This window comes from Rhincodon typus, chromosome 29 (assembly GCF_021869965.1).
Source record: "Rhincodon typus isolate 14 chromosome 29, sRhiTyp1.1, whole genome shotgun sequence".
Lineage (NCBI taxonomy): Eukaryota > Metazoa > Chordata > Chondrichthyes > Orectolobiformes > Rhincodontidae > Rhincodon > Rhincodon typus.
Window position 1 is genome coordinate 16,436,529 of NC_063360.1, and position 22,374 is coordinate 16,458,902.

Here is a 22,374-nt window from a genome sequence, read left to right on the forward strand (position 1 = left end):
CCTCACAGTCAATGGGAAGGTAATGAGAGCAGATAGCCCTCACAGTCGATGAGAAGGTAATGAGAGCAGATAGCCTTCAAAGTCAATGCCAGCTGTTTAACTGCGAGGACCCATGAGGCTCAATGGTTTCCCGTGACATGTCAAAGTCTGTAATTACATTTTAAATTCCTCAGGAACTCTACCGTATAAATCACCATTAAAGCTCGATTCTCTCAGCTGCCAACAAGCTCTAACTAACACCATTTATACCGTGGATTCATAACATCATCTCACACTCGGACACTTTGCGCTACTGCAAACCTTTTACTCATATCTCACAGCTTGCACATCTGCCAGCTACTAAACTGTGGCAGGCACAACATTCAAATACAATGTATCACACTCATTGCCAAACATTCGCCCTCATGTTGGACATGGATGTCCATAATTTAAAGCAACAACATCTAACCAACAGGGCCAGGATGGCTGCATGTGCCCATCAGCACGGCTACAACTAAGGCCAAGACTCATGGCAGGGCTGAAACTATTGGGAATGGTGGTATATTCCCACCTAGCCCACTTTCTGGCTGCTCAAAAGACAGGCCATCTATCCTCAGATCTGTCCAGTGGCATCCTGTAAGATTATCAGCAGTCTTCTTCATTGAAAGTCAACAATCAAACTAAAGCCGCAGAAATAGAACACTAGGCCAGTGAGAAAACAGCTACTAAGGGAAGGTACATGGGAAATTAGTTAAGTTTTGTAAGTATTGGGAGAAAGGAATTGATTAATTTTCTAACCCCATTCCTCACTGGTCACAACAACGTTTGAATTTAAAAAGGGAGGTCATATTGCCAATTATATATCTGAATGATTCTGGTTCTGTATCAGAAACTAATTGGCCAGATTCCTTTGGTTAGAAAGTAAACAACTTGAGTAATACTGAAAATATCAAAAGCTTTTCATCTTGAACTCAACATAAATATTTAAAAGAAATACCAAAGTTAAAGGAAAACAACATTTATACTGCTTGAAAGGAAAGAGCTTTTGGCAAGTGGTGGAGGCGTTGCCATAAAGAATGCACTAGTTAATGGTGACTGACAGTTAGCTGTCAAGCATTGTTTATACTTTAAGCCAGAGCTGACTGGACCGTATCAAACAACATTGGGTCCTGCTTTCCACTGACCAAACTGCTCACTATTGCAGAACCTTCTTGGAATGCAAAGATAACTCTTGGCTTCGCTGCTTCACTAAACTTTTTCCATTGAAATTTATCTCCCTATCTTCTCCACCCTTCCCTCCAACAACAGGGATCTCATGGATTTCTTTTTTTACTAAGATTGAGACCATCCATTCATGTTTCTGCTGCATCCCTCCTTTCCTTGAACCCACCAGGTTCCTGCCTGCCTGGGCTCTTAATAGCTATCTCCCTTTAGTTTCTCTCCTATCTCCACTTATGCCCTCCTCTTCCACTTTCAACTCCATCACATCATAGATCTCTAAGGACTTGTTACAGTCCAATTTCTGATGCATAGCTCATTCAAATCTTTGTTACTCTTTACTTGACTATTCCAATTTTCTCCTGGCTGACATCCAATTATTCCACCCTGCATAAACTTGAACTCATCTAAAACTCTGCTGCTTGTATCTTAACTCACACCAATTCCTGTTTACCCATAATTTTTGGGATCACCAACATATATTGGCTTCCAATCCAAAAACACATAAATTTTAATATCTTTATAATTGTTTTCAAATCAATCCACGTTGTCACTCTTTCCTTATCTCTATAGATACCTCCAGCCTTGGGACCTTTCGAGATCTCTGTGTTCTTCTCATCCTGGCATCTTGCTGATCCCCAACTAAAATTACTCCATCTTTGGCAGCTGTGACCATTGGCTCTGGAATTTGCAAGTTTAAAGAGATGTACCTCTACCTCTCTTTCTTCTGCTAAAGCACTTCTTAAAACTTAGTCCCTTGTCAAAGCTTTTGGTCATTGTTTCCATATCTCCTGAGCTCAGTACTGCTGTAAGCAAGTAACAAAAACAGAAGATGCTGGAAAAGCTCAGCAGGTCTGACAGCATCTGTGAAGGAAAAGTCAGGGTTAGCAGAACTCAGGGTTCTGAGGAAGAGTCACCGGACCTGAAACATTAACTCTGATTTCTCTTCACAGATGCTGCCAAACCTGCTGAGCTTTTACAGCAGCTTCTGTTTTTGTTTCTGATTTATAGCACCCACAGTTCTTTAGGTTTATACTTGAAACAGAAGCCTGTTTTTGTATTTCCATCTGAATTCATTGCCTCAAAATTTGATAAATGCTGACCCAAGAACAGAAATTGCTTGAGGAACTCAGCAGGTTCAGACAAAGCAGAGTTAATATTCTGAGTCCAGTGACTGTCAGTTCTGACTTCTTCAGAACTGATAGCAGTGAGGAAAAGATTGGTAGACATGCTGAGGGCGGGGTTGGGGGTGGTAGAGGAGTGAGTGGATAGATGGAGGTGGGATCCTGATAGAGAAAGTTACAGTTAGATAGGCAAAGGGATGGATGATAGTATGCCAGAAGAAAGAAAAGTTCATAATAGAGACCTTTGGTGAAAAAATGTTGACTGTGCTGAAAGCAGCCCATGTTATGACAGGGCCTGTGGTCTGGAGATGAGTGAAAAACATGGAAGAAGGTGCTTAGGCCCTAGAATTATTGAAATTGATATTGAATCCTGAAGCCTGCAGGGTCCTCAAGAGGAAAGTGAGATGCTGTTCTTTCAGCTTGCACTGAGCTTCGCTGGAGCAATGCAGCAGGCCTGATACAGATTGTTGGCCAGGGAACTTGATGGTGTGTTGAAGTGAGAGGCAACCGGAAGCTTAGGGTCATTTTTGTGTATAGAACAAATGTTCCGTAAAGTGATCACTCAGTCGGCGTTTTGACATCCCAATTTAGAGAGACCACATTGTGAGCAGCAAATACAGTAGAGTAGATTGAGTGAAGTGGAAGGTTGTCTATAGCCTTGAATATTGAGAAGGGAGGTGGTAAGTGGGCAAGGGTTATACCTTCTGTGATTGCATGGGAAGGTGCTGCGAGGCTGTAGGGAGATTATGGCAGTGTAGAACGAGTACAGCAGGGTGCCCCAGAGGGAACAGGCCCTAAAGAATGCTGACAAGGGAGGGAAGGGGAATATGTGTCTGGTGGTGGCAGAAATAAGAACATAAGAACATAAGAACTAGGAGCAGGAATAGGCCATCCGGCCCCTCGAGCCCGCTCTGCCATTCAATAAGATCATGGCTGATCTTTTTGAGACTTCGCTCCACTTACCTGCCCGCTCACCATAACCCTTAATTCCTTTACTGTTCAAAAATTTATCTAGCCTTGCCTTAAAAACATTCAGCGAGGTAGCTTCAACCGCTTCACTGGGCAGGGAATTCCACAGATTCATAACCCTTTGGGTGAAGAAGTTCCTCCTGACCTCAGTCCTACATCTGCTTCCCTTTATTTTGAGGCTATGCCCCCTAGTCCTAGTTTCACCTGCTAGTGGAAACAACCTCCCTGCCTCCACCTTATCTATTCCCTTCATAATCTTATATGTTTCTACAAGATCTCCCCTCATTCTTCTGAATTCCAATGAGTATAATCCCAGCCTACTCAGTCTCTCCTCATAATCCAACCCTCTCAACTCTGGAATCAACCGAATGAATCTCCTCTGCACCCCCTCCAGTGCTAGTATATCCCTTCTCAACTAAGGAGACCAAAGCTGCACACAGTACTCCAAGTGTGGCCTCACCAGGACCCTATACAGCTGCAGCATAGCCTCCTCGTTTTTAAACTCCATCCCTCTAGCAATGGCAGACAAAATTCCATTTGCCTTTTTAATTACCTGCTGCACCTGCAATCCTACTTTAAGCGATTCATGCACAAGGACACCCAAGTCCCTCTGCAATTTTTTACCATTTAAAACATAGTCCATTTTGCTGTTATTCCTACCAAAATGGATGACCTCACACTTATCAACACTGCACTCCTTCTGCCAGACTTTTGCCCACTCACTTAGACTATCTATATCCCTCTGCAGACTTTCAGTGTCTTCTGCACACTTTGCTCTACCACTCATCTTAGTGTCATCTGCAAATTTTGACACACCACACTTAGTCCCCAACTTCAAATCATCTATGTAAATTGTAAACAATTGCGGTCCCAACACTGATCCCTGAGGCACACGACTAGCCACTGACCGCCAACCAGAAAAGCACCCATTTACCCCTACTCTTTGCTTTCTACTGGTCAACCAATCCTCTATCCATGCCAATACATTACCTGTAATACCGTGCAACTTTACCTTATGTAGCAGCCTTTGGTGTGGCACCTTGTCAAATGCCTTCTGGAAATCCAGATACACTACATCCACAGGTTCCCTAATGGTGGCTAATGATCCTATGGATGCAGACACTGGTGGGGTGGTAGGTGAGGACCAGGGGGATCCTATTGATGTTGTGGGAGGGAAGAGAAGAGCTGAGGGTAGAAGTGCAGGAAATGGGTTTGATACGGCTAGGGGCCTTATCGACTACTGTGGAGGGGAATCATCGGTTGAGGACAAAAGGCCAATAATTGCTGATTTCATCTCCAGTATGTGAATATTCTCTTCGAAGTCTAAACTAAAATTATGAAACAGGAGCCTTTACACTCCTCCCCAAGATGGAATGACTGGCTTAGAATAAAATGATAATTTCAGTTTGGCTGCAGTTGTCTAATCCATGTTGAAATTTAGCCACATGTGGTCAGGTGGTGCCTGTGGCAATTTTAGTTAGTGTTTCTGGTTCCTTTTTTATAACATCATTTCAGCTGAGGTAGAGAAACAATAACAAGTTATCAAGGTGATGGGGTCAAAATAGAACAGTAAGGAAGATTTTACACAAAACAACACAGTGGGGTTACATGTAGTGTGACATGAACCCAAGATAATGTTTGAGGCCGTCCTTATAGGTATGGAACTTGGCTATCAGTTTCTGCTCAGCGATTCTGCATTGTCGTGTATCTTGAAGACCACCTTGGAGGACACTTACCCAAAGTTCGGAGTCAAAGTCCTTGACTGCTGAAGTGTTCCCTGACTGAGAGGGAACATTCCTGTCTGGTGATTGTTGCGTGGTGTCCGTTTCTCTGTTGTTGTAGCATCTGTATGATCTCGCCGGTATACCATGCGTCGGGGCATCCTTGCCTGCAGCTTATGAGGTAGACAACATTGGCCGAGTCACATGATTATCTAAGGTGTACGTGGTGGGTGGTGTTCCCACGTGTGATGGTGATATCCCTGTCACTGATCTGCCATGTCTTGCAGAGGTTGCAGTGGCAAGGTTGTTGGTGTTGTGGGCTCTGTAGTCCTTTTGGGAACTTCTCTGCTTTCTTACGTCTCTGCAGAAACTTGTGCCAATAGGCGTGATCTTCTTGGAGATCCTCTCCACATTGAGCCAGCAGTTTGCGGTGTCGATGGTAGCTATCATGTGGAAAAGCCATGGCACCTTGGTTGAAACATGCCTTCACATTTCTAAATTCAAGAGTTAACAAGCCAACTTTATGTAAACTGTACTCACAATGTAAAGTTTTGAGCCCTTGTACAATGTTGGTAAATCAATGTGAATCAAAGACCTTTATCTTTTCTGAGATTTGTTGCTCGCAATTTAGTGCATGTAATATGTAAAATAAGACTTGACCAGGTCTCTGTAGTGAACCAAAAACTTCCTGACCTTTGAATTCAAAGTCTGTTGAAATAAAGGCTGTCATTTCATCAATCATTTTGATTACCCGCACCTGATCCCCAGCTTTTAATGATTTCTATACATAGGCATCTAAATTCCTCAACTTCTTCCACAGCTCCTAATTTCCTATAATTAAAAACATAATATAATTGGTTATTCTCAAATCCAAAGTGGATGAGTTCACATTTCTTCACATTGAACTCCAACAGTCATAGTTCTGTCCATTCATTTAGCCTATGTCCTTTTGTTCCAATCCACACAGTTTACTGTTCCTTTTAACTGATCATGATAAGCAAATGAGGATATATCACTCTCTATTTCATTGTCTAAGCTTCTAAGCATCTAAGTATTCCCGTACTGGCTGAGGTTACTGTGAAGGACTCTCCTTCTCAACCTCTCCCCTCACCTGACATGTGGCACCTCTCATGTTAAACCACCACTGATAAGACCGTGGCAATTTTACCTTTTCATCTAAGTCATTGCTGAGGTCTCAGTACAGACTTCTCAGGGGCACCAATTATCACAACCTGTCTATCACCTGAACAGTTCTTTTCTCTGTTTCCGGCTGACACATGTGGTAAGGTCACCTCCATCTGTACACACTTTCATGTATGAAATGAAAAACCTTTTGATCTGGAACTACATTATTTAAAATGTATGCTTGTCCCAGTGAATATTGCAAGATTGCTGGAAATCACCAGCTGTCAGGGACACTGTTGCACATGGCAACATCATATGTACTTACCAAGATAGTATGTATATTCTCTACATCTTTTCCCAAAGGTAAAAGTATTCCATTTTTTCCATATATATCATTTTCACTGATTATAAGACAGATTGATGATAGTCATTGACCCAGACCATCACTCAAATCATCTCAACCCTCCAAACTAAAAACATGGAAATAAACATTTAGTGCAATTTTGAGAACAAATATAAGGTACAAAAAATAATACTTCTAAAAATCATCTGCGATAGAAACAGTGAAGAGAAAACAACATTTGTAATAAAGGAAGACCATTAGAAATAAAAACAGAAAATGCTGAAAGTATTTAACAGGTCAGGCATCTTCTGTGAACAGAGAAAATTTCAATTCTGATGAAAAGTCATTGAAAGCTGCCTGACCTGCTAAATATTTTCATCATTTTCTGTGTTTTTATTCAGATTTCCAGATTAAAGAACAGAAGTTGTAATGACTGTTTGTAATGTGTATTTTGGAAATAGTTAAGATAACATTTTTCTTTCTCTTTCCTGCCCTAGTTGGTACAGAGCAAGATCATCCAGAGAGAGCTATTATCAAAGCAAAAGTGAGTTGCTTCATTGGTGCTATAAAGGCTAGTCAACAGCAATGTAAATTGTACACGTGAATATAAATTCATTTAAAAGCTGTAGTGTCAATATAAAGAGGTTCACTTTGTAACAGAATTTCAGCAGTTTTGGAGGGCCTATTAGCTCATTTAGCTGGATGGTTAGTTTATGATGCAATCTGACATCAACAGTACACTTCCATTCCTGTTCACTAAGAAGGTCCCACATTCTCAACTTTGCTCCTTGCCTGAGTTGTAGTGACCCACATGTTAATTTGTCACCAGGTGTATTTCTCCAATGAGAGAGCAGACAATAGCAGCTTTCCCTTTCACTGTAGTCTAAGTACAATCTAAATCCCATGTATCCTAGATTCCGGCCTATCCCCTATGGTTAGGGACACTTAAATATTTCAGCTGCTCACTGACACCATTTGTATTGTAGCTCAACTCTCATCTTACCTGGAGAAGTGGAAAATAGAGATAAGAGACTGACCTAGGAGAATGCATTTAGTTCAGTTTCAATGTGATGGCCTGAAGGTTTCTGGGTGAATGAGCAGTCTATGTGCATGACAATGTGTTCAGTCATGCTTTAATAACTGTTTCTCTGAATGGTAGACCTGACAGAGTGAAGTGTCCTTATTGTCAAGTTGGATCAAGGCTTTACTGTGTTACCTTCCCATTGCTGCATAAAAAAGATGGTAGTATATTGGTAATGTCACAGGACTAATAATCCCCAGTCTCAGGTTAATGTTGTGGTAATATGGGTTCAAATCTCACACATGGAAGCTGGTGGAATTTAAATTCAATGAATAAAATTTGGAACCGAAATGTTAGATTAATAATGATTATCATGAGTCTGCCATCAATTCTTCTAAAAAAACCCATCTGGTTCACTGATATCCTTCAACGAAGGAAATCTACTGCTCTCACCTGGCTTACATGTGCCTGCAGATCCATTGAAATGTGGTTAATTATCTGCCTTTCCCAGCAATTTCAAGGAGCAATTAGGAATAAACTGTAACAATAATTGACTTTACCAGTGATGCCCTACATTGCATAACAGAGAAAGAAAGAAGATCCGCTTGTTATATTTCAATCTTCAGGATTTGGTGGAGGGGTCCACAATGGCTCAATAATAAAGCATGGAGTTCCCTCAGAGCATAGACTATTGGAGCACCAGACAAAACTTACCTAAAAAAATGCAAATATTTTACAGGCAGTTAAGCAGCTGCCTTCTTCCCTCTGTCTTAGCTCCAATTCATTTTCCTACAGCTAACACAGTCCAAATTCAAGCTTGCTCTAATGCAGTTGAATTTGGAAATTGGATGTTAGGTCTTGTCCCCAGCTCAGATTGGAGCATCTGGGTAGAGCAGATAGCAAGGTACAGAGGTTCTGAAAAAAATTGACTTATATTTTTCAGGCCCTCCAGTGAGGTTTGGAGCTGGAGTTGTTACTGTCAATGACCTTCAGGTGGAGTTGGATTTCTGTACTTCATTCTGCACACCCCTGAGAAGTGATGGGCCAAGATTGATGGCCTGAGCCCAGTAACACAGGCAGATTGCAGCCTTGTAAGGTGCTGCTTACTTCAGCAACTCTCGGACTAATATTAGTCAAAAAGGGATTTAGGTAGGGAGGGCGAGGCTGCAAAGGGGGAATGATCTTGTGATTATATTAAAATGATGGCAGTCAATGGCCACTTACAAAAGTTTTGATGTCCACTTTTGCTTTTTAATTACCTGAAAATTATTCTCATTTTTCCATTGTTTATAATGTTATTGTATGCTCAGAGCTATCTATAACATACTGAATTGTGTTCTGCCGAACTTTTCCTCGGTATACTGATCCCATTATTTTATTTCAGGTATAAGAGGTCCAGAGACAAAGAAGTGCCAACCTAAAGCAAGAAAACCTTGTGACCATGCGTGACATTGCTTACAACCTGCCATTTTTTTATGGCAGCATATCCCGTTCTGAAGCTGATGAATACCTAAAGCTGGGAGGGATGTCTAACGGTCTCTTCCTGTTGCGTCTATGCCTGCGAAACCTTGGAGGTTATGTTTTATCGGTTGTCTATGACATGAAAGTCTACCATTACTCAATTGAACGTCAGCTAAATGGAACTTATGCCATTGCTGGTGGTAAATCTCACTGTGGGCCTGAAGAGCTCTGTGCATATTATGCTCGAGATGCTGATGGACTTTGCTGTGTACTTCTGAAACCCTGCCTTCGACCAACTGGTGTTGAGCCCAAGCCTGGAGTTTTTGACAGCATTAGAGAACACATGCTACGAGAGTATGCTCGCCAGACTTGGAACCTTGAGGTAATTACTAAAGTAAAATTTACAGATCCGGGCATAGCTTAATCCAGACAATCCAGCTTCTATTAGGTTTGAACTGTTCCAACTTTCAGCATATGATTTGGATTAAGAATGACCAGTGGAAGGAATATAGAATGAAATGAATAAGTTAAATACTCAGAAAGTATGCAGATGAAATGAAAGCCAGAACTTGAAAATCCACAGATTATACAAAATAATAATTAGACTCTGCTGGTAAACTACATTTAAAACTGACCCGGAAGCCAGTCAGGAAAACATTCACAGCATTGATGAAATTGCAAAGTGTCTGATACAAAAAGGGCACATGGTCTCCCCTAGGACTGGAAGGTTGGTGCTGTGTTCAACACTTGTCTATTTACTTAACAACCAGTAACTGTCAAAGGGTGAGAAGCAAACACAGAGGTGTGCAATTTGAAATTTCAAAAGTAGGATTTAAAAAGTAAATGGTGGCTCAGTTTTAAGACCCAATTTTAATAGTGTGTAAATGTGCCAAGGAAGGAGGTGAATACATAATAAATTCACCCAGCTGCACAGTAGGATAACAATATTTTTTATTCATTCATGGGATGTGGACATCACTGCTGGGCCAGCATTTATTACCCATTCTTAGTTGCCCTTGGGAAGTGGTGGTGACTGCCTTCTTAAACCATAGCACTCCATATCCCATCTGGTTTTCACTTCTCCTCCAAGCACCATGAGAAAACATTGGACTCTCCCATGCTCTTGTTTTCCTACACATATGGCCACAATTTGCAACATCCCCTTCTCTTTAAACTGCAGCAAATATGAACCCTCAGCTTCTACTTTCTCAATCCACTTGTATGGCAGCTAGTGACCATCTCTTGGTGCCCCACAATCTTCTGCCATGCCATTTCTTGTTCCCATCTGATTTTCACTTGGAGGAATGGGAACAAGAAATGGCATAGCAGAAGGTTGTGGCTGGGGCACCAAGAGATGGTCACTAGCCATCATACAAGTGGATTGAGAAAGTAGAAGGTGAGGGTTCACATTTGCTTGCAATTTAAAGAGAAGGGGATGTTGCGAATTGTGGCCATAGGTGTAGGAAAACAAGAGCATGGGAGAGTCCAATATTTTCTCATGGTGCTTGGAGGAGAATACCTGCTGCTCAAGGCTAAGAATTACAACATTTAAAAGACATCTGGATGGGTGCATGAATAGGAGGGCTTTAGAGGGACATGGGCCAACTGCTGGCAAATGGGACTAGATAAATTTAGGATATCTGGTCGGCATGGATGACTTGGACCGAAGGGTCTGTTTCCGTGCTGTACAGCTCTATGACTCTATGACTGTAAGAAGGAAACCATATACAAAAATAAACTTATCACCTCAGTCCTCTACTGGGCTTGCTGCTGAATAGTACAAGTTTCCTGGTGAGATCAACATGTCTGCATATGTTTTATAGATCACTAAGTGTCTTGTCTCCAGGGACAAAGGCTCATTAGCCAAAACTTAGCTGTAAAGATGATGAATGATGCAAAGTTTAAATAGATATAGCACTATTATCATGCTCCAATTTTAAAGCCCTGCATGTCCTTTTTCTCTGACATTTATTAAAAGTAGACCTTTAGCAATTATTGTACGCTATTAAAATTTAGTAGTCATACTTCATAACCATTAACCCTTGGTTGTTTTACTTTTAATCATTTTGATTTTCTTAGTCTGTGTCCAGAACAATGTGAAGTACCACAAATGCATTTTTTCACAGTTTAATGTTTATTTGTAATTGCGGTGCGCAGTGTTGTATATTGCTAAATGTTCATGCATTACTGCAACCACTGCAAACATGTATCATGTCTGGCTGGTATAGTACACTGAAACGTTGTACATTAGGGTGAAGAAGGAAGATAATTCTTTATGGGAGAGGGGAGGAGAGTCTGAGAGTCTTTTCAACCCTCATTGCAATAAAAATGCAACTGTCTCATTCTAATGAAACTGGTTGGTTTACAAGACTTGTTGCAAAGAGAGAAAGAAGCAGTATGCTACTGTGAAGTAAAAATGAAAGACTTTCATTTATATGGCAACTTTTCATGATCACTGGAGGCCTCAAAGCCCTTTACAGCCAAACAGTTATCTTCAGCAAATGCCCACATACAGCAACATGATAATCATCACAAAATCTGTTTCTTACGCTATTGAATAAGTGAAAAATACTGACTTTGTTGGAGACAATTTACCTGCTCTCCTTCAAAATAGTGTCACACGATTCTTTACATCTGCCCGAGAAACCAGATTGACCACATTTTTACATCACATCCAAAAGACAATACCTCTAAACAGTGCAGTCCTCCCTCAGTGCTGCACTGTAATTCCACCAGGATGCTTGCTCAAGCCCTAGGACTGGGACTTGACCCCAGAATACTGTGATTCCGAGATAAGATTGCTACCAACAGAGCCATAAAGGACACGCAACATGAAGCAAGGCTTTAAACAGTACTGAAGACTTGTGCTGCAGAACTTCCCATACCCCTAGCCAAGTTGTTCCAGTACAGTAACAACACTGCCATCTACCCGACAATGTGGAAAATAACTCAGGTATATCCTATGTATAAAAAGCAGGACAAATCCAACTCACCCATTTACTGCCCCGTTAGTCTATTCGCGATTATCAGTAAAGTGATGGAAAGTGTCGTCAGTAGTTCTTTCAAGCAGCCCTGCTCATCATTAATCTGCTCAGTGACACTGAGTTTGGGTTCCGCTAGAGCCACTCAGTTCCTGACCTCATTACAAACTTGTTTCAATCACAGACAGAACAGCTAAATTCCAGAGGTGAGGTGAGAGTGACAGTCCTTGACATTAAGGCCACATTTGATCGATTGTGGCATCAAGGAGCCCAAGCAAATCTTGAATCTATGCGCATCGGGGGCAAACTCTCCACTGATTGGAGTCATTCCTGGCACAGAGGAAGATGGCCAAGGTTGGTGGAGGTCAATCATCTCAGCTCCAGGACATCTCTGCAGGAGTTCCTCAGGGTAGTGTCCTGGGCCCAATCATCTTCAGCTGCTTCATCAATGACCTTCCCTCCATCATAAGGTCAGAAGTGGGGATGTTCACCGATGATTGCACAATGTTCAGCACCATTTATGACTCCTCAGATACTGAAGACTCCATGTCTAGATGTAGCAAGACATTGGACAATACCCAGGCCTGGGTTGACAAATGGCAGGCGACATTTATGCTACACTAAAGCGAGACAATGACCTTTGCCAATAAGAAACAATTTAACCACTGCCCTTTGACGTGTAATTGCGTTAACATCACTGAATCCCCCCATTAACAACATCCATAGGTTTACCATTGAGCAGAAACTGGACTGGCCATATAAACGCACTGGCTACAAAAGCCGGCATACTGCAGTAAGTAACTCAGCTCCTCATTACCCAAAGCTTGTTCCCCATCTTCAAGGTACATGTGAGGAGTATCTTGGAATACTTCCCATTTGTGTGGATGGGTACTGCTCGAAAAACACTCAAGAAGCATCCAGGATACCACTTGATTGGCAGCATGTCCACAAACATTCAGTCCCTTCACCAGCGACACTCAGTAGCAATAGTGTGTATATCTACGAAATATTTACTGACCTAGCCACCAATGCCTACATCCCAAGAGTGAAGAAAAATAAAATGCCTGTAATCGTAGAAGCTTAGGCCTTTTCGTAATGTCAGAAACAGAAGTCCAATAAAATGTCTCACGATACAGTTCTGGTGCAGGGAAATATACTTACCTGACCAGAATTTCACATCTCAAAATAAATTTTAACTTGCCAAAGTAAGACTTTCGTAATCTGAATCTGAATTAAAATGCACATTCTAATGGGACACCGTGAAAAGTTAGCATAAATCTTCATCTGACATTCCTTTCCTTTCTATTTCTACAGGTTAAAATGAATAGATTCAAATAACAGAGGAAAGACCTTCAGATGAATGTTATAATTTCATATAAATACATTGGCTATATCATGCTAATAAAGATTATTCTTGACAAACTAGTGGAACATATCTAGTGATTTAACAAAACAAATATTGTGATCCAGAAAATCAGTACCAGCCAAGGTCCCTTATAAAAAGTGCACAACTCAAATGCTGTCTTTTATTTCTCACCAACATAATACATTTCAAGCATTCATCATTTTAATTTCATAATTCCAGGAACTGCTGGTTTTAATTATTGTGAACCAAAGACATGGACCATTTCAGCCTATTTCACTTTAATGCTTGACATCATCTTCAAGCGCTAGATTGGAGCGAGGTGTTTCAGATGGTGAATAATGCTGCAGTAAACATTGATACAGCTATAGCGCTGTTGGCTGACAATATGGGTGTCAGTTTAGCTGGATGATTGGTTTGCAAAGTAGTGTGATACTAACGGCACGGGTTCAATTCACACACTGGCTGGAGTTACCAAAAAGGACTCTCCTTCTCATCCTCTCCCTGAGGTGTGGTAGCCCTCAGGTTAAATCACCAACAGTTATCTCTCTCTAATGAGAGAGCAGCCCTATGGTCTGGTAAGACTATGGTGACTTGAGTGTTAATTAAAATATCTGAATTCAATTCCACCATGCTGGCAGTAGTAAAATGTATTCTGTTGTGTATAAGTTACAATTGAAACTGAAGCAGAGAGGGATCTTTTCAGTTCATGGCTGTCATTTTTAATGAGAGAAGTGGGTGGACAGCAACTGCAAACGTCAGCAATTGCAATGGTATCCAAAGCTGATCTGAATAATACAATGTTCCCCTCCATAGAGATGGTGAGTAGGGAAGATGATTGGGCAAGATGGACCTGGAGGGATACTTGCCTCTTTTTCGCTGCTTTGATTATTCCATAGCGGGCGAAAAGGGCCACTGGGGACTTTCTCAACCTTCCAACAATTAAGATCCCTATGTGGCAATTATCAGCCACTTTAGGGCCTCACCCAACCACTGTCTGAAGTTCTGAGGAAGGGTCACAGGGCCCAAAACATTAACTCTTATTTCTCTCCACAGAATGCTGCCAGACTGCTGACTGTTCCCAGCAATTTTTGTTCTTGTTTCTGATTTCCAGCATCCTCAATTCTTTCGGTTTTGATTACCTGCCTTCCTGGTGGGTAAGAAAAGCAGCTGGTTTGGCGCGCTGCCTACCTGGTTCAGGGGAAACACATGTACTCGTGCCAATCTGAGGCAAATCAGGGGCAGGAAAGAGGGGCAAGGCAGTGGTTTTCAACATCCGCATTCCCCACCCTTTTCTCCGAACCCCTGATTCCCTGTCCCTGGAAATCCAACTGCATGAGAAGCGAAAGAAAAAGCCATACTTTCTTGCTGTTGGGCTCCTCGAAGATGAAGCCTCTGATGAGACAAGACTTCATTACAAAGAGCTTCAATTGCTGGGAAACTCTGTTAACTCTGAACAAACGGATGGGAGCTCAATGTGATGTGGTTTCTCAATGGCGGAAGACAGTGATTTAGTTGTCAATGAACATACCATTCCCCACACTTAGACTACAAATCAGAGAACATCATCTTAGGCATCTTTAGATGTTGGCAATAATGAACAAGCCTTTATTGGTGTGAACCAGCATCATCTTCTGGATCATTCACACTATCAGCTGCCAGGCCTTTTTATTGTTTCATAAGAATTCACCTTGAAATTGAATTGTTTACACATTGCTGCAATAAAAAGAAATTAATTCCATTTAATAAGCAGGTCATTATTCCAAATTGAAATATTACTTAAAGAAGCACTTAATCGCTTTACATTATGTGCAGATAAATTTGCAAACTATCCCTGTGGATAGAAGCACTTTATCAACTAATTTAACTGCTGAGATCCACCATGAAGATCATTTCACTTGAGGGCAGGATCTTGTGATTATCTTGTATTGGTGCGCCCCCTGGAGAGTCATCTTTGCAATAATTCGGATGTAAATAGAAAGAGATCATTGTGACAGAAATGAAACTGACATTTTGAATCTTAGTTTTGAGATAGTTGCCTTAAGAGATGTGTTGCTGTTTTTCCAAGTCTTGAGGAGGCAGCCAAGCCACACTGAAAGAGGAGGGGTGGGGCTGGGGAAGGTAGGTGGGCTGGTGATAAGTGAGTGCAGGTAGGCTGCGGTGGGGATTCGGTGGTCGAAAATATTCTCAACCACATCTCTTGCATTTCCCACACTTCTGCCCTCACATCCCCTCCCCACAACAACAACAAAGACAGAATCCCTCTTGTCCTCACAGATCACCCAACTAACCTCCGTATCCAACGTGTCATTGTCCGCCATTTCCGCCACATGCAATCTGACCCCACAACCAAGGATCTATTCCCCCCACAACCCCTATCTGCCTTTCATAGGGATCGCTTCCTCCGCAACTCCCTCAACTGCTCCACACTCCCCACTAGCCCCGGCACCTTTCCCTGCAACTGCAAGAGGTGCTACACCTGCCTCTACACCTCCCCCCTCACCTCCATTTAAGGCACAAAACAAACCTTCCACATTAGACAACGGTTCACCTGCACATCTGTCAATGTGGTTGACTGCATCCGCTACTCCCGATGTGGCCACCTTTACTTTGGTGAGACCAAGCGGAGGCTCGGAGATCGCTTTGTAGAGCACCTGAACTCGCTTTGCGACAAACGACAATACCTTCTGGACGTGAACCATTTTAACTCCCCCTCCCACTCCCTGGACGACATGTCCATCCTGGGCCTCCTCCAGTGTCACAATGACACCACCTGGAAACTAAAGGAACAGCACCTCATATTCCGCCTTGGGAGCCTAACAACCCAATGGCCTAAACATGGATTTCACCAGTTTTAAAATCTCCCCATTCCCATCCACATCCCATGACCAACCTTCCCTTTCATCCCAACCTATTGGACCTGAAACAACCTATCCATCTTCTCTCCCACCTATCTGCTCCTTCCACCTCACTGACCAATCCCTACCACTGCCTACCTGCTCTCATCTATCACCATCCCACCTACCTTCCCCAGCCCCACTCCTCCTCTCTATTTATTTCTGAGCTCCCTTCCCCCTCCCCCATTTCTGAAGAAGTGTCCCAATCTGAAACGTCAACTTTCCTGCTCCGCTGATGATGCCTACCCTGCTGTGTTCCTCCACATCCTTTCTACATCTACTTTTTCAATCCCCTCTAACATTTTACATCCCTCAATTAGACTCCCTTTCATTCTTCTAAACTCTAGTGAGTATAGGCCTAAACTCCTCACTCTCTCTTCATAAGACAAACCTTCATCTCTGGAATCAATCTCTTGAACATCATCTGAATCGCTACAATGCAACTACATCCTCCTCCATCTAAATACAACCGCTGCCAACTTTTAAACTATTCCTTGTGGGAGTGAATCCACCAACCCAACACTCTGTATCAAATAAAATTTCTATTTGATTTCTTAGTGAACAGCTTATATTCAGAGGGCTTCAGTTCTGGTCTTCCTTGCAGGTGGAAACCCACTTTCCATATCTATCAGACACTTTCATAATCTGAACTCAATGTGTTGTATTTTTTTAAAGCCCAGAGAGAAGACCATTGATTTGTTTAGTCCTTCTTAATAGATATAATCCCTTCATTATGGTATCATTCTCATAAATTATATTTTTCACTTTTCATCCCCTTGCATGAATTCTCATTGATCTTCATTGCCAATTATATGCCTATTCTGCAATTTTATTTTCAGGGATAAATAGCTGCATCTCCAATTTCAGTATTTCACCTCTAACTTCAATGGTATGATAGGTGAATAGTTGACTGCAGTGGGAACCTGGTTGAGCAAGTAGTTAGGGGTATTTGTCTTACATTTTGTCCACAATCCAAGAATAAAAGTGATCAGTTCAGTCAACCATTGAGAAAGAATGTTGTTAGCCATCTGGGAATGTTTACACACCATATGGATGCATAGTTTCCTGCCTTCTGTGGTCATTGATCACTCATGCAAGCGGATTCGAGTACAGGAGCAGCAAAGTCTTGCTGCAGTTGTGCAGGGTCTTGGTGAGACAACACTTGGAGTATTGTGTGCAGTTTCGATCTCATTATTTGAGGAACGATATTCTGTGTATGGAGCATGTGCAATCAAGGTTTACCAGGCTGGTCCCAGGGATGGCAGGACTGATGTGTGAAGAGAGAATGAATCAGTTAAGACACATTCACTAGAGTTTAGAAAACATAGAAACATAGTTACAACCAAAACATTGAATGTTTTCAACAAGGAGTAAGATATAGTTCTTAGGGCTAAAGGGATTAAACGGCATGGGGAGATAATGGGAACCCTTGCTCCTTTTTCTATGTTTTTATTCAGATAAAAGCCAGCAAGATCTCTCTGTGCAGTTCTGGCGTTTTTTCTTTGAGAAGGCAGGAATTCTTCATGGTGACAATTCAAAAACACAACATTCCCTAATGCTCCACGTCAGGAAAGTTTCTGATCTCTGCACCATTTCCTACCAACGTTCTGAAGTTTAGTAACTCTCTGGTGACGCTAAATCCCAGCCGGCTGTTCAAGAAGTGTGATTTAGACCCCAGTGCTTTCAATTTTCGCTTCACAATAGAACATACAACTTCCCATTGCCTCCTGGAATAATGAAAAGTTTAAATACACTCTCCAAAATCTGAGCTGCAGCCCCAAACCGACCTTTCCTGTGCCTCACTGCATAAATCTGCTCCTGCACTCTCAATACCTACAGACCACCATTATCCTAGTCATCTACATAATGGGTCCCCTGCATCCTCCAAGAACAACCCGGCAATAGGTAAAAAGGTAATAATAATCTATCTGTTCTTTCCTATTCATGACCTTCAGGCTGTTTAGCATTGTTTCTACAAGACCTTGAGATGAAGATCCAGGCAGAACAATGTGGAGAATGGAAAGATTTTCTTTTCCCTTTGCAAAATTCATTCTTATGATCTTGGTTGAGATTAGTGAGTCTTTTATTGGAATCTGAAAACCGAGGTATTTATGAACAGAATAAAGATTTGATATTCACTGTAACAAGATAGATACCATAATCCTCCATACAATGGGACATGTAGGACTCAGATAAGAAGGGCCATGGATTGCCTCTACATGGATCCAATTCTTTTCATATATTTCTCATTGTTGGAAAAACGTAGACAGAAATATGTTCCGAGGCACTTAGGAAATGTTACTTTAATAAGATGAACAGGCAAAGAGAATCTCCTCTGGTTGTGAGCTCAGTAGTAATGCTTTTTAACTTTAAAATTGGTGGCACGGTGGCTCAGTGGTTAGCACTGCTGCTTCACGGTGCCAGGGACCCAGGTTTGATTCCAGCCTGTTTCCTGTTTCCACACTATAGGGATTCTATGACTTAGGCACGAAGTAAGGTTAGGAGAATTTTTTTGTTCAAAGCATGGAGCATTTAGTCTCATGGACTATATGAGGCACGAACCATTGTAAACTGGGTATATGTTTAAAGCAGAGGAGGATACAGAGTTATGGTGAGAGTGTGGGGCAGTGGATTAGTCTTGGAACGCTGTAGGAATCAGTGGTTAGAGATACAATGAGCTGTGCTATAAATTTCTCTGACTTCTGTCAGTCTAGCTAGGTCACCTTTAACTTCCACCAGAAGAGGGACCCATTGTTTACTTTGAGAATCTGCAGCAAATTTTCAACATTCTATATTGACCCCATTAGAATTGTCACACCAGTAGGAATGGTGGTTCTGGTAAGATAAAAAGAAAACCCTAGTGTTCACATTGAGCTACAGTTCTAATAAAAAAAAGTAGTTGTAAAGTTATATCCAATAATTTTACTGTTCAATGTTGAGCACGCAGGAATAGATAGAAGATAAATTCAATAGTGCTTATTTCACACTGTCATTCCTGTCTTAATTTATTAAAATTGTTTTGTTTCCAAATATTGGCCAAACTATTCAGAGGTCCCTAATATCCATAAAGATGACTTGAAATGGTAATGACAGAATCAGAGAAATTTTAAGCTCTGTAGAAGAGGCCTGTGTGAAGTTATCCTGTGCATCCTGATTATTTCTTGTCTTGTACAAAATAGAGTAACAATTAGATTCATAGAGTTAAATAGCATGGAAACAGACCCTTCGGCTCAACTTGTCCACGTCAACCAGATATCTGAAACCGACCTAGTCCCATTGCCACATTTGGCCCATATCCCTCTTAAACTTTCCCATTCATGTACCTAACCAGATGTCTTTTAAATTTTGTAATTGTACCCACCTCCACCACCTTCTCTCGAAGTTCATTAGAAGCTATAAATAAAAATGTTCTAGCAGGGCATTTAAAGAAAATCAAGACAATCAGGCAGAGTCAATATGATTCGTTGAAAGGGAAATCATAATTGTTTGGAGTTCCTTAAGTCCCATGGCTATTTTAATCAAACTGATTTAGATGTGCTATAACACACCTTTGGGGCAGGTGGGGCTTGAATCTAGGCCTCCTGGTTCAAAGGTAGGGGCATTATCACTGTACCACAAGAGTCCCCTTAAAGTCACGTACCTTGAGGTCTGCATTTTTATTTGTATCTGTCCATGTTCTAGGTAATAATTCACTGCCTAAACTTACAAAACATGTCCAAGCCTGCTTTCAACATGGGTAGCTGACTTACAGGGTATGTTGGTTGGCTTCCCATTTCAGTGATAGGAGCCCACACAATTTTGAGGCCCCATCCTCATTTAAATCTGTGCTGCGGGGCTGAAAGGTGCATGATCAAGCTCCTAGTGCAGCTTGCTGAATTCAAGCCTTGAGGTTGCTGATGAGGGAAGTTGGGCAGACATAACCACATTGTTAACAGCAGACAAAGACAATCAAAATCAACACCAGATTACTTATTTTGTCAGCGCTGTCAGGGATTTTCCGCACAGTTGGACAGAAAAGAAAGTGAGAGACAACAGGTTTGCAATAGTTAAAAGCACTAGAACTAAGTTGTGGGCTGTAAACTGGAAACTTCCCTATTGTTATATCCTTTAACGTGTTTGAGATACAGCAGAACAGATTTCACAATGGCAGAGTTTCTCCTGCTGTATGATTTAAAGAAATAGCAGTCATCAGTCTTCTGTAAAAACAAAATTCCGGATAATTTAATCAGAATCATCTAATTATACTCAGGTGAATGGACTTTTATAGATCAAGGTGCTCAGTAAACCCCTTACCAGGTTGTAAACAGAAGTGCATGAGGTTATTCCGTAGTCAGAGAGAGATTTTCCGTGTAGGTCTGAATAATGTCAGTTTTTGAATTTTCACCTCTAGTTTCACCATGTGATCTAATTCCATCAACATGCTCATCTACCCAAACTAGTTCCTGTTCAGAAGTAATGCTCACTGTTGTGAAGTACTTGGAACCGATCCCAAAGCAGATTGAACCCCATTTGGGAAGTATCTGCAGATATATTGCTGCACAGTGGGATGACAGAGGGAGACCAGTGGGAGAAAGAGAGCACAGTGTCCCTGTTCACATTACTCCTGCAGGTTGGATTGGGGACAGGAGGCAATGCAGCATAGGTTCACCTGTAGAATCATAGAGCTTAAAGTTAAATCACAAGCAGGATTAAAAACAAAATATTGCCACTTCTGGAAATTTGAAGTAAACACCTAAAATGCTCAGCTGATCCAGCATCTTTAATAAATAGTTAATTTCTGTTCAAGTAAAACTTCATCAACCTGAAGCATTAACCTATCTCTCTCTCCCTACAGAAGGTGTCAAAACTGCTGGATATTTCCAGCATCTTTTTATTTAACCTTAAATTATGACAAGTTACATAAACACTGCTTGCATTTCCTTGCATTGAGAGGAATACAAGGTGATTTAATAAGGGTGTTTAAAATGACAAAGGGAGAATCCAGAACAAAAGGACATAATCTTAACATTAGTGCTCGAGCATTTTCACACAAAGGGTGGTGGAACTATGGGACTATCCCCTTCAATAAGCTAAGGGCACTGGCTGAATTACAACTTTTAAGACGGAAATTGATATATTTCTATTGCAGCGAGATGTGATCTCTTACTATTCAACTTCTAGTTTGTAGAGGAACTCTGCCCCTGTATTCATCATAGAATCCCTACAGTGTGGAAGCAGGCCATTTGGCCCATCGAGTCCACACCTATCCACTGAAAAGCATCCCCGACCCACACCCCTGTCCTAACCCTGCAATCCTGCATTTCCCATGGTTAATCCACCCAATCAACACATCTTTAGACTGTGGGAGGAAACCGGAGCACCCAGAGGAAACTGATGCAGACACAGGGAGAAAGTGCAAACTCCACATGTACAGTCACCCAAGGGTGGAATTGAACCTGGGTCCCTGGTGTGTGAGGCAGTAGTGCCACCTCCTCTCCCTCGTTCTCTCTCTCATTCACCCCCCAGAATCCTTAAAATTCACAGAAACATTCTATTCCCTGCTTGTGAGATGCTCCTGGCCTTATTCCCCAGTTAGCACTATCCCTAATCCAAACTCTGCCCCACTTTCTTAATTCTAGTAACCGTGAACTCCATTAACTTACTTCCCTGATCATCCAGAATTGTGTGACAACTGCAGCACACCAGCCTCCCCATGTTCAAAGACTTTGTGTGCAGAATCCTGCAATGAACATGCCCTATCCCCATTGCTGCACACCCATACACACATTCCCTTTCCACTGCTCTAAGTCCCAACTTCAACTTCAATCTGACACTGTGATTTCGCCTTTGGATTGCAGACAAGCATCTATCCAAAGAACTGGGATTTGCACTTGCAGCACGGACACAGCAGTATTTATGCCTCAACTATTTCCAAAATGGAATTCAGTTTTGTCGAAAGTAAATCGGAAAGGGGGGACATCCCTGGTCTTCATTCCACCTTTAACTCACTCAGGTATAGGCAATGATATAAGGAAACAGGGCATCGACAATCTCCTAGTCACATCCCACTGTGCAGCTAATCAAACCTCTCATGAATATCTTGTTCATGCGTAGAGTTTGCAAAACTTAAAGACAGACTCAGGAATTCCTCCAAGATTACAGATCGCCAAAAATGAGAAACCCAACAGATCCT

The 22,374-nt window shown here is 41.7% G+C and overlaps 1 protein-coding gene across 1 annotated transcript in view; it reads left to right on the forward strand.

Annotated features, from left to right (window-relative positions):
- Window positions 1-22,374, forward strand: part of LOC109915343 (tyrosine-protein kinase ZAP-70) — an 85,211-nt gene that overhangs the window by 21,659 nt on the left and 41,178 nt on the right. The window contains exons 2-3 of the mRNA XM_020514953.2: window positions 6,977-7,023; window positions 8,885-9,343. Of these exons, the coding sequence (XP_020370542.1) occupies window positions 8,942-9,343 (402 nt within the window). The 5' untranslated portion in view covers window positions 6,977-7,023; window positions 8,885-8,941. The remainder of the gene's footprint in view (window positions 1-6,976; window positions 7,024-8,884; window positions 9,344-22,374) is intronic.